This window comes from Panicum hallii, chromosome 2 (genome assembly GCF_002211085.1).
Source record: "Panicum hallii strain FIL2 chromosome 2, PHallii_v3.1, whole genome shotgun sequence".
Classification (NCBI taxonomy): domain Eukaryota; kingdom Viridiplantae; phylum Streptophyta; class Magnoliopsida; order Poales; family Poaceae; genus Panicum; species Panicum hallii.
Genome location: NC_038043.1, coordinates 51,782,316 through 51,799,630, shown reverse-complemented (window position 1 = coordinate 51,799,630; position 17,315 = coordinate 51,782,316). Strand labels below are relative to the sequence as shown.

At 46.3% G+C, this 17,315-nt stretch overlaps 2 protein-coding genes across 3 annotated transcripts; both read left to right on the top strand.

Moving 5' to 3' along the window:
• The first annotated feature begins 391 nt into the window (after nucleotides 1-391).
• LOC112879940 (60S ribosomal protein L38-like) lies at nucleotides 392-1,944 on the top strand. Its single transcript, XM_025944383.1, has 3 exons — nucleotides 392-552; nucleotides 667-850; nucleotides 1,686-1,944. Exons 1-3 carry the CDS (start codon nucleotides 550-552, stop codon nucleotides 1,706-1,708), a joined length of 210 nt encoding a protein of 69 aa, XP_025800168.1. The 5' UTR covers nucleotides 392-549; the 3' UTR covers nucleotides 1,709-1,944.
• A 272-nt stretch (nucleotides 1,945-2,216) lies between these two features.
• Nucleotides 2,217-5,577, top strand: LOC112883458 (peptide chain release factor PrfB1, chloroplastic). Of its 2 annotated transcripts, none has more exons than XM_025948758.1 (7): nucleotides 2,217-2,521; nucleotides 2,750-2,827; nucleotides 3,014-3,165; nucleotides 3,425-3,628; nucleotides 4,209-4,424; nucleotides 4,550-4,736; nucleotides 5,097-5,577. In XM_025948758.1, exons 1-7 carry the CDS (start codon nucleotides 2,374-2,376, stop codon nucleotides 5,387-5,389), a joined length of 1,278 nt encoding a protein of 425 aa, XP_025804543.1. In that variant the 5' UTR covers nucleotides 2,217-2,373; the 3' UTR covers nucleotides 5,390-5,577. The 2 variants fall into 2 exon arrangements, with proteins under 2 accessions (XP_025804543.1, XP_025804544.1); XM_025948759.1 differs by having other exon boundaries at nucleotides 2,945-3,165.
• The last annotated feature ends 11,738 nt before the right edge of the window (nucleotides 5,578-17,315 follow it).

Here is a 17,315-nt window from a genome sequence, read left to right as displayed (position 1 = left end):
GATTCTTTTGTAAGTTAGTCTTCTGCTTCTTCTAAGTTCTCTTCCTTGACCCGGACTAAAGGCCGAGGCCTTCAGCTCTGGAATGGCGGTTTCGGTTGGAACTATCAACGTGTTCTGTACTTAGTGTCTTTGTAAATTTTTTCAACATGGTCTAATCGACTTGTTGATTTTTTGTTCACAAACTCATTATGAACGGGCAACAATTTTCACTTGAGTTGCACAAAAATCTAAAAGCAGTAAGCTGCAAGCCATAGCCCAAAGAGGTAAAGCAATTCATAACTTTTTCTTTTAACAGACAGAAAGAAAAGAGCAGTAAAAAGAAAGAAAGATGTGTACATACAAGAACACACTATTGGGCTTGGCCTGGTCCATATGGGCTGGCCTGGATGGACCAGGTGGAACTGGGCCTGAAGCGATCTCACTACGGCACCCTCCGCAATCCCCTCCAGCTTCCAGAGGTCCTCCTCCTCTTAACCCCCCTCCGCCGCCGCCGCCCAGTTCTCCGCTGTTCTATTCGCATCGGCAGCGTCTTCTACCCAAGCCGCCACCATGGTGAGACCTCCTCCCCCTCTCACGCCACGCGCGGACGGTTGGCCGCCCGCTTGAGCGCCGGCAGGATGATTGCGTTTCCTGACTCGTTCGCGTTTTCCCCCCTTTTATCGGCAGCCGAAGCAGATCCACGAGATCAAGGACTTCCTGCTGACGGCGCGGCGGAAGGACGCGCGGTCGGTGCGGATCAAGCGGGCTAAGGGCGCCGTCAAGTTCAAGGTTCGCTGCTCCAGGTACCTCTACACCCTCTGCGTCCACGACGCCGACAAGGCCAACAAGCTCAAGCAGTCGCTCCCCCCAGGTTCGTGCTCCGCTGCTCAGTCCATAAACCCCTCATCCATCGGCTGCTACAGTTCGTTTTGCCTGCTTGCCAGTCGATTGTGTCGTCCCGGTGGTTTGGGACGAATCACAATGGATGACGGGTTTAGATGTCGCCCGTGGCTATAGGGGTAGCATGGCTGAATACCTGTACTTGATTTGGCATACTGGGTTGTTTGCTGGTTGCATGCAAATCCTGCTAGTTTCATGATTACATTAACTTGTTCTATGTGGCATACGAATTTGATTGAGCCTAGAATTCCATGTCTGAGACATCCAGTATAATGGCAATCACGCAGACACAAGCTACCAATGACAAATAAGTGGATAGTCACATAGGTTCTTCTGGATAGTCTATATTTTAGATCGTCCTATATAGATAACATATAATCATCTTTTCATTCTGATGGCTGGCAATTATCGTCGCTTGTCATCAATTATTTGGTTTGTTGTCACTGTACCACATAAATAGGATGATTAGTCCTTGGGCATAGTATGCTTATGACATAATGCTGTCTACCTACATGACTATTGTAACTTTGAGCTGGCGTTTATCCTGCTATTGTTCAGATTATTGTAAGTTTTAACCTTGGATCCAAACAAATCGCGCAGAATGAAATGCTTGGATTCATGCTGCAAATATGATCACACTGTTTACATGCTATGTGAATCCTGAAGTTTACATTTTCTGCATCATGCCATGTTATTTTGATATCAGGTCCAGCGTTCCGCATCTATTTTATTGCTTTTATGATGTATGTACAATCCTGTTGCTATTATAGTTCACACATACTGATTGTGATTTTCCCTTTTTGCAGGTTTGAGCGTTCAGGAGATTTAAGTAGCAAGTCAGACTACGCCTTATGTGGTGTCAGAGATGTTTTCCCTCCAGTATTTCTTTAGTATAATGCATAGGTGGCTTAAGCCATGTTTGAATGAATTATGAAGCTTGAGTTTGAAAAGTGTAATGTTGGAAGTGATGTATTGGACCTATGATCCTGTAGTGTAATGGTACTCCCTTGTGGAGAAGATAATCGCCTATCAATTTTGTTTTAAGTCTGAATTTTGAGAAATGTATTCTGCTTTCTTCAGATTCCTGCTGTGTTCTAAATTCTGAGTTTACGCTGTGCAGCCATTCGAAAATCTTATATTCATGTATTTTTTCCGTAATATCTTGGCAGTTCGAGATAACGTTTTGTTGTAATATTGATCAGATACATGACTGAAAAATTGAGCAAAACGTTTGTTCATTGAAAACAAAACAAAAAAATCTTAAGGAAAAATACTTCAAGTCAATTATATATTTTGCTTTTTATGGTTTAATATCAACCGTCAGATCCTTATCACTCTAATCCCTCCTTCCTTCACCCAATCCCTTGGCTAGCCGCTGCGAGCTCGGCGGTCGGCGCCCTCCGCTTCCAAGCCCCTCGGCGAAGCGCCGCCTCCGTCCTACCCCGGCGTCCCTACTCGTGGCCCTGCGCCGACATCGACGCGTCTCGCGACGGCATGGTTGACTGCCCACGGCTGCTTCTACCGGCAGCGCGGGTCGCCGCCGCCGTTCACTACCCCTGCTGCACCGCTCGCAGTAGCTTCAACCCGGGGCGTTCCCCCTTCTCCGTTTGTTTCAGCCGCCGCCGCCGGAGCTCTGTTCCTGGTGAGTCTGTCTCCTCATTCCCTCGTGCAAGCAACTATATGCAATCTGGTTTACGAAATTTCTGCAACCAAACCTCTTAATTTCAAGTTACACAAGATTAAATCAGGATTTAATTCAAGAGCAGAATTACAGCTGGTTCTGCTAGTTTGACTCAAGAAAGATTTGGTGATTTATGCGTTAGTTTTCTTATCCTCTGGATGAAACGTTGACAGACTTGGATCAACACAGTGCGATCTGCATCCTCTGGGACCGGAAGCCAGTCAAGCGTTGCAGATGAACCGGAGGCTGTCGAATGGGCTATGCAGGGTAACCTTTCTGCTTGCATTCTTCATTTGTTGCATTTGCTAGGAGAGTAAGGCCACTAATTTTTATGGTACACAAACGCCCCGGATTCGACCAATATAGCTTTGAAAAACGTTGCAGATTTTTATGCTTTGCGGAAGGAGGTTGAGTTGGCTATAGAGCGTGTCAGTGAAGTCAGGCAATCTGCAGGTTTGGAACAGCTTATGGAGGAGATTGCTTCGCTCGAGAAGAAGTCAGCAGATAGTTCTTTGTGGGATGATCCTTCCAAGGCACAGGGGATACTTGTTTCTCTGACAGAGGTCAAAGACAGAGTCAAGCTTCTCAACGATTTTAAGTCACAGGTTTGAGTCCTCATGGCATTGCCGATGAACTGTACTATTTCACAGTTCCTATGATAATGGTTATGATACATTTGCCGCACCTGCATATTTATGCAATTCATGATAATTAATTAACAAGAATAAGAATCAACTGCATATGTCCCTGCTTCTGTTCTGAATTGTATATGCTATCACTTTTGGTGGAAGAAGAATGCCGTATGTCGACAATTTGGTGTGAACACTACTAGTTCTTAGTTGTAGTGTTCCTTTCTGCTTGTAGGTTGAAGAAGCAGAGACCATTGTGAAGCTTACTGAAGAATTAGATTCCATAGATACTGGTCTTCTTGAGGAGGCCTCAAAGATTATAAAGTCATTAAATAAGGCAATAGATAACTTTGAGATGACACAGCTTCTTTCTGGACCATATGACAAGGAAGGTGCTGTAATTAATATTTCTGCTGGTGCTGGTGGTACTGATGCTCAGGTAAACATTCACTGAGTTTACATGTTTTCTTTGTATCGATTGAGAATAAGTCTTAGTTAAACTCACTATTGTTAGGCATGATGGTTGTATTCACTAACAAAGATTGAACACTACTGTTAGTTTTTTAACATTATATGTATTAGTCATTTGGTACTTTGCATAGGAAGAAATTAAGCTTGTTACCTTCTTTTCGTATTACCAACTATAAACTTTGCAATAGCTTCCCTATGCAAATCTTAGTCTTATCTGATCTCATAAAAGGGCTGTAATGATACTATGAAGGGACACTAACAAAAGAAAAACTAGTCCAGAGATGTTGGAAGTTCGGCAGTTTTCAAAAGTACAAACAATGAACCATGATACAGAGATGGCATTCTTGATGGCTACTCTATGCACTATGTTACTGGATTGCAATAAGTACATCGTGATTTGTTACATCTATGCTCTATTTATGTAGACATATAGTTATATACTGGTCTCGTGTAAGAATGGCAATGGCTGAATTTTTCATTTTAAAGCATGTGTTTGCTTACACAAAGTGTGCTAGCATTCTGTTAAAACTTTTTTTCGGCCTTCCCAGGATTGGGCTGACATGTTACTAAGGATGTATGTAAGGTGGGGAGAGAAGCAGCGTTACAAGACCAGAGTAGTTGAGAAATCACCTGGTGAAGAGGCTGGTATAAAATCAGCAACAGTTGAACTAGAGGGAAGATATGTCTATGGCTATCTCTCTGGTGAGAAAGGGACACACAGGATTGTCCGTCAGTCACCATTTAACGCTAAAGGGCTTCGGCAGGTAATATTTTCATTTCACAGTTCTAGTTCAGTAAATTTATCAACACATTTTCATGAGCTAAAGGGGGTAAGACTGCCATTCCTTTCCAATTCTTAGTTTTCTGCTATATGTACTACTTTATGCAGACAAGCTTTGCTGGTGTTGAGGTTATGCCTCTTCTACCGGAGGAATCCATGGCTGTGGAAATACCTGAAGAGGACCTGGAGATAAGCTTCACAAGAGCTGGAGGTAAAGGAGGCCAGAACGTGAACAAGGTGGAAACGGCTGTTCGCATGGTCCATATTCCTACTGGCATTGCAGTTCGTTGCTCAGGTACCATTCCAGGCCAGCTTGCATCACATATGCTGAATGAATTACACAATCACACACTGGTCTTAAGTTGACTTTGGCACACTATAGTCATGGAAAAGCAACAAAATGTAGTAATGAATTGGTGGTAAGAAAAAGATGTGAAAAACTAAATGATGCCCTCCTGAAATTACAAGAACTTCCTACCCCTGAGTCGTGACATATTTGATAGGAAACTAATGCCGTATTGCCAGTCTCGCACAATAAGATATTTACAACTTCAGCCAGGATGGCACAGAGATATCTTTTAAATCAAGAATCGGAAGCAACTGCAGTTTATACGACATAAACCTGACGTTTGTTTTGCAATGCCCAACTTTGCAGAGGAGAGGAGTCAGCTGGCCAACAAAATAAAGGCTCTCAGTCGGCTCAAAGCGAAGCTGCTGGTGATCGCAGAGGAACAACGTGCATCGGAGATCAAGCAGATCCGTGGCGACATGGTGAAGGCGGAGTGGGGGCAGCAAATACGCAACTACGTCTTCCACCCCTACAAGCTCGTCAAGGATGTCCGGACGGGGTGCGAAACTTCGGACATCACCGGTGTCATGGATGGTGAACTCGATCCCTTTATCAAAGCGTACCTCAGGTACAAGCTCACCGCAGCAACTTCCAGCTGATGTTGAGGAGCAAAGCGACAAGTGACCGTGCCCTATCCAGTAGTATCCATTTTTGGTGCAAAGTTCATCGTTTTTTCTCTTTTCCTGATGTAGTAAACTTTCATTCATAGTAGTAGCATCTTATTTCTTGATTTAGGAATCGTAACGGATAAAACCAAAATGGATGGGTTGCACCCTGAGTTTCTTTTTTTCAGAAGATTGCGAGTGGTTTTAGTTGCACTTCAACATCTCGCGCAACGAGTTCGGCATCGCTTCATGGTGTAACCACCTTGGCTCAAGTGCAGTGATTGAAACTTGTTCAGCGAAATCGGTGGCCTGCTCGCGAAATGTGAGGCTCCTGGGCACATGTCCGAGCTGAAGCCACACTTATTGGATGCAAAACGCCGGCCTGGAGGATCACACAACATGCATCTGCAGAGCATGAGGTTTACTGCTGAGATCATCGGCCTATCCGCTTTCAGTCTCGCCCGAGTGCCCGTCACGAACTCGGAAGGATTCGGGGAAGAACAGCAAGGAATCTGGGAAAAATCAAAAGTGAAATGATGCGTCGCGCGTGACTCGTGATTGGCTTATTCCGCGACGCTATCTCTTGTTCCTTGTGACACTGACACGATTACTTGGTGCTGGTTAGCAGTGCCGGTGATTACGCGATCCACACCCACGACTTGACCGCTCCGCGCGACACGTCGTGCCGCGACGTCGAGAATGCGCTCTGCGCTCTGCCTGTGCGCACCCAGCAGGCCAGCACTGGCGTCCCGCGGCGTCACGATGACTCAGGAAGGCAGGCCACAACGACCATGACCAGAAGAGAATTAAGTCAAGAAGAGGAGGTAGTCAGGTAGGAATTTTTCCGTAACCCCTAACGCTAATTAACCAGCTTGGGATGGTAGATCAGTAGATGAATTGATGTTTGACTTTGATTTAATGAATAACGATCGATATTGTTCATTGCATTAAAGGAACTGAAGATTGGGAGAGGAGACGCCTCGCGCTGCTTTTCATCTGTCTAGCTGTTCCTGAGCCAGCTGTTTGGCTTTGTAGTGTGGCTTTTTCGGACTTTGCCTTTGTTTTTTGTTTTTCAGCCCTGGGTCGTTCTTCACCCAGTTGGGTTGAAGGCTGGTGAATCTTGCATGCGAGGCCGGCGGACAGCCCCTCTGTGCTGTCGCCCTGCCTTGCCGTCTGATCTTTTGTTCCTTTCCAGTGTCTAAAACTTTGCTGGTACTAGGTGTGGTGGTTACTTGGTTCACTCGGTTCACTCCAAACTCTGTGTAATTTCGTTGCTCTAAGTAATGAAATTCGGGTTCGCCCGTTGGGGAAAAAAGGAGTAGGTTATAATCGGTAATATCTTTTTGAGTTTTACAGTATCTTTTAATAGCTTTGCACTAACTTTCAAGTTTCCATTACTATTGGATGAGAGTGGTATTGATACCATAACTACTTCACATTTTCAATTGTTTGGAGAAATTTATGAGATAATACTAATATATATAACTTGTTGATATGAATATGTTATACTTCTATACTTATTGAAAAATACGTACAAAAGTTTATCATTATCAGACCCTATTTTAAAAAATTATAAATAAATTTATCATTATCGTAACCCATCTTTAATTTTGCCCCGGTCAGGGACGGCCCTGATGATAGCTATCAAACTCGCCAATTGATCTCAACGTCACCCCTACCTCATCAATTGCTAGTGTTTGTGCCCGATAGTCCACTTAGGGGCGGACTCACCTTATTCAAAGGTATTCAGTTGAATAACCATTAGTTTTGGCCAAACATTTTGTATTCTTAAGTATATGAAGAAAAAATAAAAAATAAACACCATAGCAGCATAACAGGCTCAGAAATATGAAGCAGTCTACCACCACCCCCTCCCCACCGACGGCCAACGATAACCCCCCCCCCACCCCCACACCCACTCGCCCTGCCCTTCCCCAATGGCCCGATCCCCCTACCCTCCCGCATTACTGCTCGCTCCCAAATTCTACTGTTCCCAGCCGCCCGCCCACCCTGAACTCGAGCTGCCGCGGCGTGCGGCACGGCGGCCGGCGGCGAGGGTGCGAGCGGCCAGCGGCGAGTGTCAGATCCGAGGCCACAGGACTGCGCACATGGCATACATCTTATAGGATAAGGGGTGGGACATGATCCACGCCCTATACCAATTATAACTACTTGAGTAGTATTAGAACTAGTCGAAACAAAAAGAAAGTACCTGAAAAGTACTCGGGTAGGACTTTAAAAGCTTACTCTGAGGACGTATCCATTGCGAAGTGTACACTCACACATCTCACAAGCACCTTAAAAGATGTATAGCTTTGTCCTAGAAGATGGATAGAGTTTTATGCAATGGTGTCTACTCAATATGGGGGGCCTATGCCCCCTTACTGCTATGCAAATTAAATGGCTAAACTCCACTGTTGAAATATTGAAATCTATCAAAGAATGTAAAAGGTAAACTCATTCTTTCATCAGCAGTGTAACCGGCAACTAAATGAGAAGATCACCGAAGAACAATTTTATCCTGATCAAATAAATGCTGCATCCGAGTTGTATCATTATACTACCTTTCTTGCTCACTATTTAAAATACTGGTATTAAGACTTAATGGGCAGTAAAGGAGTATAGCTTAATCAACTCCCAAAAAAATAGGTAGAGACCTCCTATTGACCGGGGGGTGTGGGGGGGGGGCCTGTGGGAGGGTGTACTGTATTTTCCATACCCAAATGGCTTGATATATTTCTCTGTTAAAAGCTGTAGTTTTATACCCAAATGGTTTGATAAATTGATCCGTTAAAAGATAATTTTTATTATTCTGAATAAATACTGTAGGAGAACTTTTGCTACTGGGAGGATGTGGGATTTTATTCAAATCCCATTCACTACAGGAAAACAGTGTATTTTCGTCGGCCAGAAACCGATGAAAATAGACCAAAAGCCGTCGAAAATAGCTATTTTCGTCGGTCGGCCGATGAAATTAGGCCAACGAAAAAGTAGACGAAAATAAGATCTTTTTCGTTGGCAACCGACAAAAATAACTATATTTTTGTCGGCCAGAAAAGCCGTCGAAAATACGTTCACATTTTCGTCGGCCAGCGTGGCCGACGAAAATAAGAGTGCTATTTTCGTCGGCAATTGGCCAACGAAAATAGGTTCGTTTTCGTCAGCCTGCGGGGCCGACGAAAATAATTGATGTTTGTTTCGTCGGCTCAAAAGCCAACGAAAATACTGGAGTTCTGCAGTACTTTCGTTGGCCACCTGACCGACAAAAATAATTGAATCCTGCTCAAAACAGCTGCATATAATAGCGGTTATGAAATGCACTCATCCATAACGCAGTCATCCATAAGCAGTTACTTAACATATCCATAAGATATCCATAAGGAGAATTTTGAAATACATCATCACATAATCATCAAATACATCCAATAAATACAATCATGAAATCCATAGTCTACATGACTTATATGTCAACGAAATGCGAAATCCATAGTCTACATGACATCAACATCTGAAGGTGTAATCTTCCTCAACACTCCTTCAGAAGGATATGGAGCATTTAGATCTGGAGTTTTATGGATCTGCTGAGCATTAACCACCACCTCCTTGCTACAGCTTTGTCCAGCTCTTTTTGTTCTGGGGCCTTTCATGGAGGAGGCACGTTTTGCCAAATGTGTGTGACTTGCTAGTGTTGCAGTTTTATCCAGCTTTTCCTCCGATTTCATCTCAAAGTTACTAAATAATACAGTAAGGACGTGTGTCAGACAATTTATTTTGAAGGTGCAGGCTCCAAGAGAAGATTCAAACATTACCTAACCAAATAGAGAGCAATTGGGCCCATTATACTCTGTATTATTATTCTATATCTCCTTCGAAAGCTCCCACCAGTCATCTTATGAAACAAAAATTGAGCAAAGTCACGAAATAGTTAACAATAACTAAACATAGAATGTAGTGTATATGGACTGGTCATTGTTTCACTGGCTCCTTACCGCATCAGGATTGGGAACTTCCACAGAAGATCCATGAGGTGCTTTTATTGCAATTAGTGTTTGGTTTTGCAGTTGACATAGGCTATATGAGCTCAATACATAATTAAGTCCATATGGTCACGGTTGGTGTTAAGTATAGTCTGAATAGTAGGAAATAGTTACATTGGTGTTAAATCTAGTATGAAAAGTCAGAAATAGGATGAACTTTCGGGAAACTACAATATGGAATTTTCTTTGAAATTTAAGCGAACCTGAAAGCAGGGCAATCCCTTGATGTCATCTTCGGTAAGAAATAGCCACCTAAACATTGAGTGATAAACATGATTGAAGAGTAAAGCAGCAACATGCAAAACTGAAAGAAAACTAATTACCTCTGCCTGCTTTCATCTTCAGTTAACTCCTTCAGTTTCTTATGCATTTTACTGCAAAGGAGAATCAACTTTTAGAAGGTATTACAATTCTCATTTGAAATAGCAGCAAAGAAAACTGAAGCTGATAGTTTTGCAACCTCCAGCAGGTCCAAACCTTATATGTTCATCTAATGCTTGCTCCTGGAGATTAAGATTTTCAATTTCACTCTACAAGAAGGTTACACCAAGTGTTACTTAGACTTGGATCCTAACATGACTAAGCACAGATAGATTGACTATGAGTTTGATAATATGGACATGTTTGCATGAAATTGAAAGATGAACATATAGAAATAAGTACCTTCAGAACTGAAAGATCATTATCCAAATTAGTTCCTGATTCATCCAAACCCCTAAAAGTTCATGACACTAGCATGTTGCACCATAATTACAAGCATAAAAGTGTAAGTAGAGGAGGAGGACAATACTTACTTCCAACAGATTCTATTCTTCAACTTCTTTTCTATCAAACCAATTCCCTCAAGGACATTTGTAATGTCATAAATGCGCCTTTTTTGAACCTGAATTTCCATAAATCACCCAGAAGCTTGCATCAAGATTCAAGTGGGCCGATTAGCAACACCAGCTTAGATGAGGAAAAGTTTCATACATCTAATTTATCTGCAGTGCTGTTCAAATCTAGAATTCCATCTTGAGCCTGCTTGAGCAGATTGACAAACTTTCTGGTCAATTGTGCTGAACAAACATCACATAAATAGATTTCAGTAAAATTGATATGAAGCAAAAGATAATATAGAATACTGATGTGAAACAAGACAATAACCAGAGTAACATATCTAATAAGCACCAAAATGGCGCAGGGCAGAGGGGCGGCGGCCGCGGGGGGCCGCGCGTGGGGGCGGCGTGGAGCCGCGCGAGGCGGCGGCGGCGGCCGCGGGGCCGAGCCGCGCGCGGCAGAGGGACGCGGGGTCCGCGCGGGGGGGGGCGTGGAGCCGCGCGAGGCGGCGGCTGCGGGGCTGAGCCGCGCGGGGCAGAGGGGCGGCAGCCGCGGGGGCGGCGGGGGGCGCGGCCGCGGCCGCGGCGGCGGGTGGCGGGGCGCTGGGCCGGGGAGGGTGGCGGCGGGACGCGGGGGCGGGGGGCTCGGGCGCGGGGATGTGCTGTGCGGGGCTAGAAACATCCAAACCATATCGGCCTAATTAGGGTCCATTAATTTTCATCGGCCCAAGTGGACCGACGAAAAGAAATCTTATTTTCGTGGGCCTAGGGCAAGCCGACGAAAATAGGAACTTTTTTCGTCGGCCGGGAACTAGCCGACGAAAATATGGGACTGTTTTCGTCGGCTTGCTCAGGCCGACGAAAACAAGTGATAATTTCGACGGCTTTTATTGGCCGACGAAATAAGTGAGTTATTTTCATCGGCTTTTTTTTGCCGACGAAATTATATATGGCCGACGAAATTGAACGGTTTTGGTGTAGTGATTATCGGTATTTCTCAGATTGATTGGTCCACAATATTGCTAACTTGATCATCATCATGATAATCAAACCGATATTTTTTTTCTATATCTAAACAGCAGCACAATGGACCCTCAACAGTAGTCGTCGAGTAATAAGCTAAGGCGGTACTATTGATACCGTGCCCCAATGATACGCATAACTGTTGAACTTGCCAAGACTGCAACTTGGTATCTTGTAGCATTTCCCTGCCAAATGGAAAGGAAAAGAATGGTCAAGGTTACATTGAGCGCTGGTACCCATAACGTCGAGTATATGGTAGTATGTAGGTTATTGGATCGTTTTTTTTGCAAAACGCTGGGTGACAAGACCAACGCCATAATCATGGTGGCTGTCACGAAAAGAGCCCTAGCATGATGAAGCATCCTTAGTTTTTAGAAACGTCATGACAGACCGTGTTTCTAACTGCAGCTACTATGAATGTGGAGCTTCTTTTGGCCATTCTTAAATAGAGGTAGTGGATGAAGCAAATGTAGCAGATAATTAATTATGTGACTATCATGCTTCTTTGATCATGAGTTATCTTTAGCTATCATCTATTTTATGCCTTGTAACAGTACTTTATCTACGGGCAGCTAACTAAATATGGTTTGATATGTTGAGCAGAATAGTAAACAGACATACTGAGTGAGAATTGAAGGCCCCTACTGATATAGACAGGCAGTCGAGGACAATTACAAGCTGATGTTCCTTGAGCACTCTCTTGGATGCTATAGATGAAGTTACTGCTTATCAACTCGAGAACACTCTCTTGGATGAATACTCTCTTTCTTAAACCAACATGTTGCCAATTTTTTATAAATGTATCTTTCCACCAGTAACCATGCCAAATAAACAGAATGTCAACACTCTATACTACTAATTTAGTGATGTGGTCCCCAATCACCATCAAAGAACCAAATTAATCACGGTTACCAACTTCCTTGAGGTGCAATGTAAGTTTGGATCAATGACATTCGACTGTTCAATACCACTAGCTACAACAGTGTTTGTTGCCTTTCGATCTCCCATCCGTCTCAACCATATTTACCTGGCAATTCAACGTGCTCTGATCCACGTGAGTTCTTTCCTCGGAACGGTTTCCCAGTATCCTCCCACCAGAGGGAATCGATCCTTCATCTTCGCGACAATGGAATCCATATGCCGCAACAGTCGTGGAGACGACATCATCCTCTTGAATGCTGACAATGTGGCTCCAACACCGCACACAGGACTGTCATCTATACCTTGCCTTAGTTGAGGAAACAATGATAGAGATATCCTCTCTATTGCTGGACGTGCAGCCACAACACCGAACAGAATATCGACCAGCTCCATCTCAAGGTCTGTTCCCATGAACCCGCTGATCCTTATCTCTCGAAGCATACCTAGTTGCTGTTGATCTCCACATGCCTTCCATGGGTTGCTGTCAGAGCTTTGAGATGGCTTTTTTACTTCAGTGTCATCATCAATATCCTGATATCAATTAGGAAGGGGGGGGGGGTTATAAATTCCATTGATCAAACTGCCACAACTCCAAATATATGTGTGAATACTGTTTCAGCCTTCCTAAATACACAATTCACATTACTATTAATAGGAACATAAAAAAGGAGAAATTTGATAAGGTATCAATAAAAAAGAACTAAAAGAGAGGTTCCTATCGTCTATACATCTTCCGTGCATCAGTGTTGTTTTTTGAACTTTTTTCTTCATAAAGGTGCTACACTACATGATAATTAAAATGAAGTAACTGATGGAATTCAGGAAAAAAATCTTTTAAGGAGATAGAACTCATCACTGCTGCCTAAGTAACTATATCATATAGCAATGTATGAACTAGGAAGATACTCACCGGAACCATAAGATACAAAAACGGGTTCAGCATTGACAGGTCAATGTGAAGCCGTGTCAAGTTGGGGCATAGCCTGAGTAATGAGAAGATAATTGGCGCAATGGAACAGCCGATCGCGATGAACCGCAAAATCGTGGCTAATTGCAGGGAGAGTACCCTGATGTTAGGAAGATGTGGTACATTCTCCAACTTCTGCACGCACGAAAATTAACTCATGAGAAAAAAAACATGTCTATTAATACGAGTCTGAGCTACAGAGGTAGAGCTTCTTTTTCTTAGCTTAAAAGTTCAAACACAAGCTTAAACATGCGCTGATACCTCTCGAATCAACATGGATGGAGTGACGTCTGGAATGTCAATGCAAACACTCAAATGGTCGGCACTTGAGCACATCTCTAGTAACCGCACGGCACTGGTCGACAGGTTCCATGAAAAGTAGAAACGGAGACCAGACAGCCGCCGGATGCAATGACTGCCATGCAGGAAGCTGAGGTGCTTCGGGAGAAAGCCAGACCAGCCGACAGCCTCAAGCCTCGGCGCCGAGATCTCAACCACGGTGTCCATGCGCCACTGCGACATAGATTCGAAGCAGGAGAGCACACCCAGCACCCGGAGATTAGCAGACACCACCTGCAGCTTGTTAAACCTCTCGACGTGATCGACCACGAGCTCCTCGAGCATGTCCAAGTGGAGCACGAGCGGCGCGCGACGCAGCTCTCCACTCACTTTGGTAAGGCGCAGCTTTCTCAGCCCGGGGCAGCACGACGACAGGAACTCGCCGAGCGGGCGCACGCGTTCCCGCAGACGCACCCTCGAGAGGCTCAGCTCCTCCAACGCCCCGAACGACGTCGGTGCGCCGGGCTCCGGGAGGACAAGCGGGCCGTACTCGAAGGTGCCGCTCAATCTCAGGCTGATTGACTTGGCTCTCAGGCCGCGCGGGAGAGTCAGCTGGTACAGCGCCCCCGGCGCCGTCACCGAGACCGAGATCGACTCGACGACGCGCCCCATGGCGTCGCGGAGCCATGCGGCGGTGGCGGGGCCGAGGTTGGACTCGCAGCCGAGGGTCACGTCGAGCTCGGGGACGTCGGGCGCGCCGTACCGCTCGAGGACCTCGCGCGCGAACCCGAGGAACCGGTCCCGGAGCAGCTCGTCGGAGAGGTTGAGCTTGGGGGCGTGGGCCCAGGCGCGGAGCCACCGCCTGGAGAGCACGGACGAGCGCACGGCGTCCTCGGCCGGGAGGAAGGAGAGGACGTGCTGGAGGATGCCTTCAGGGAGGTCGCTGAGCCGGTCATCGCCGCCAACTGCAACCTTACGGTTACGGCTTCCGGCCATCGCGCGTCTCCCTGTTTGATGAGCAGATAAGAGAGGGCGAGCGGCGCTCGGGACCAAGGGAGACGCAGTAGGGTTTATTTAGCGCAGCGACGCTGGTCGGAAGCGAGGCCAGAGGGGAGGGAACGACGAGCCGACGATGACGCGGCGGCGCGGCGCGAGGGTTTTTGTTCGTCCGGAGATCTTGGTCCCTTATTTATAGTTCTAGCATTAACAGGTCTGGAATTAGGTGTAGCGATTCGGGGGGGGGGGGGGGGGGGGAGGAGCGATGGGCCATGGGACGAGAGGAGACAATGGGCTGAGAAGGGTGTTGGACAGCCCACCACATAGTACGATATGGGCCTCGTGTTACAGAGAAAGGGCAGTTTAGGCCTACTGTAGAATTCTGAGCCAACTACATTTCGGCCCAATTTCCTGGTTGCGCCGCTTTTTCGGGGCTATTCCGGGTCGCATGTGTGACTGGGAGCCGAAGCCTCGCACACGCCTCCCCTGCCTCCCATCATCTTCCTCTAGCCTCCCCCGCCCCCTCGTCCACAGCTCCGGCCGGCGGCTACTGCCCGCCCACACACCGCCGCGCCGTCGACCTCCCCTCTATAGCCGCCGTCCATGGAGCCGCCTCACCTCCGGAATCCTTAAACCCTAAATCTAACCACCGCCACTTCGACCACCACCCCAGCCACCGACGACCTCACCGGCGGCTGCTCCCCCCATCTCCCACCTCTAGTGGGTGCTCCACCCCTCCCCTTTCCTACCTTGGCGGCGCGGCGAGCGGTGGTGGGCCGTTGATGGTCCCGTCGACTGCCACTTGGGCACGTGATTCTTAATATTAGCGACTTTTTCCACCCCCTCGGCGACTATGGAGAAATTAAAATTACTTATCCTCATCAATCAGGAGATCGGTCCTGGACTCCTGGCGTGGGGGCCGGCGGCTCGCCACCTGCGCTGCCCAGCTCGTCGGATCAGTGCTCCATCGCTCCACGGCGCTCGGCCCTGGCGGCCGGCTGCCGGTACAAATCGCTGGACCGCTTCAGGGGTACTCTGGTCGGCCGGGGATCTTGCTGGCGGACCGACCTGACGGTGGACCTTGCCGTACGTCATCGCCACGCATCATGAAAGTTGAAGGGCGCATCTGTATGCCATGGCTGTCGTCTCGCTCTCTATCAACAAAAGAGCGAAAGCGTTGGGCGCCGTCGTCGGTCCAGATCCAGCACGCGGAGCCCACTCGCCGGCAACCATGGGCCCGTGGCGCGCCCTCGCGAGGAGGACGCCGTTGCCGTCGATACCCTCCCTTCCTCGATCGCGCAGGCATACACTTTACAGTGATGCTTGCGGCTGCTTGAACGGCGAGTGCGGCAAAGCCAGGATTGAACGGCGACCCGTCGTTCAAAGCAAAAGCGGGGCATCGACCAGCATGGGGCTGCCTGTCGCAGCTGCGATTGGTCAACCATGCATAACATTCCAAAGATACAGTATAACCCATTCGTTTACGGTTTATTACTGCCCTGCCCGACCTGTACCGTTTGACCTGACGAGCAACAAGTACAGTACAGACAAAGGTGTCTGTGTCTCAGTTCAGACACATGGACACCACGAGCAGGAGCAGGAGGGACGACGAAGGGTGTTTGGCAGAGCTCTCGACGAAGGGTGTTTGGCAGAGCTCTCGCAACCATTGTCTGCTGAATTCAGTAAAAGTTCTGCCAAACAGTTTTTTTAGAGAGAAGTGATTCTTTGCTGATTCTGTGGAGTGATTATCTGGAATAAACTAAGAGACTGGGATCTAAAAAAGTAGCTTCTCCTGATTCTATGAGCTGATTCTCCATCCTAATTTTAAGAGTTTATGCTAGAGAATCAAAAACAATCACCTTCAGCCACAGAATCATTTCTCTTAGAGAATCAGCTCCCACAGAGAATCAGAATCAGTTGGAGCTCTACCAAACTGGCCCGAAGTACTACTAGTCGTAGTAATCTGCAGCTGAAAGACATTAGAGTGTTAGATATAGCTAGTGCTCCTACTTTGGTAGATCTGGCCGTGTTTAAATTAGTTTGGTGGTTAAAGAATCCCACTGACGGCGCTTTGGGCACGGCACGTCGGCACGGATGCTGCCCTTGATAGAGGAGTACCTGCGTGCCCATGTTTGTGCCTACCTTTCTGCTCTTGCTTCATGACCCTAGGCAGCCCAGGTTTTGCTATGCAAATTAAATAGCTCTGATCCCGCCCCAAGCAACATTAATTGGTCTCTTTTGGGGTCACTCATCGCTCACTCGGAGCCTGCCCTTGTACCTAGGATGCTCCTTCACTAGTGACTGACCAACTTGTCCTTGTTTAGGCATACAGGGTACATCAGATGTTGTTTACCCCGAACAGCAGCTTCTGCTGGGGATTTGTTCAGTTTCCACGCCGTAAACGCAAAAAAGCCGTAAACGTAAAATTTTCAAAGAAATCTTAAGTACTAAATAAAGTCTATTTACAAAACTTTTTACATGGATGGGCTGTAAATTGCGAGACGAATCTAATGAGCCTACCTAATCCACGATTTGCAACAGTGATGCTACAGTAACCATCCGCTAATTATTGCTTAATTATGGATTAATTAGCATCATTAGATTCGTCTCGCGATTTACAACCCATCCATGTAAAAAGTTTTGTAAATAGACTTTATTTAGTACTTCAAATTAATAAGATTCTTTTGTAAAAAAAAATTTTACCTTTACGCCTGCCGAACTAAACACAGCCTGAATTGCTGCTTGTCATGACGCAGGTTTTATTCAGACACGCATCCAGCTGTACCTTTGCCTGCCTAGCAGCAATGCAGACACGCCACTGAAATCTGAGATAGGAGCAGCTCTCGACGCATATATTAGCGTAGAGATTGCGACACTCA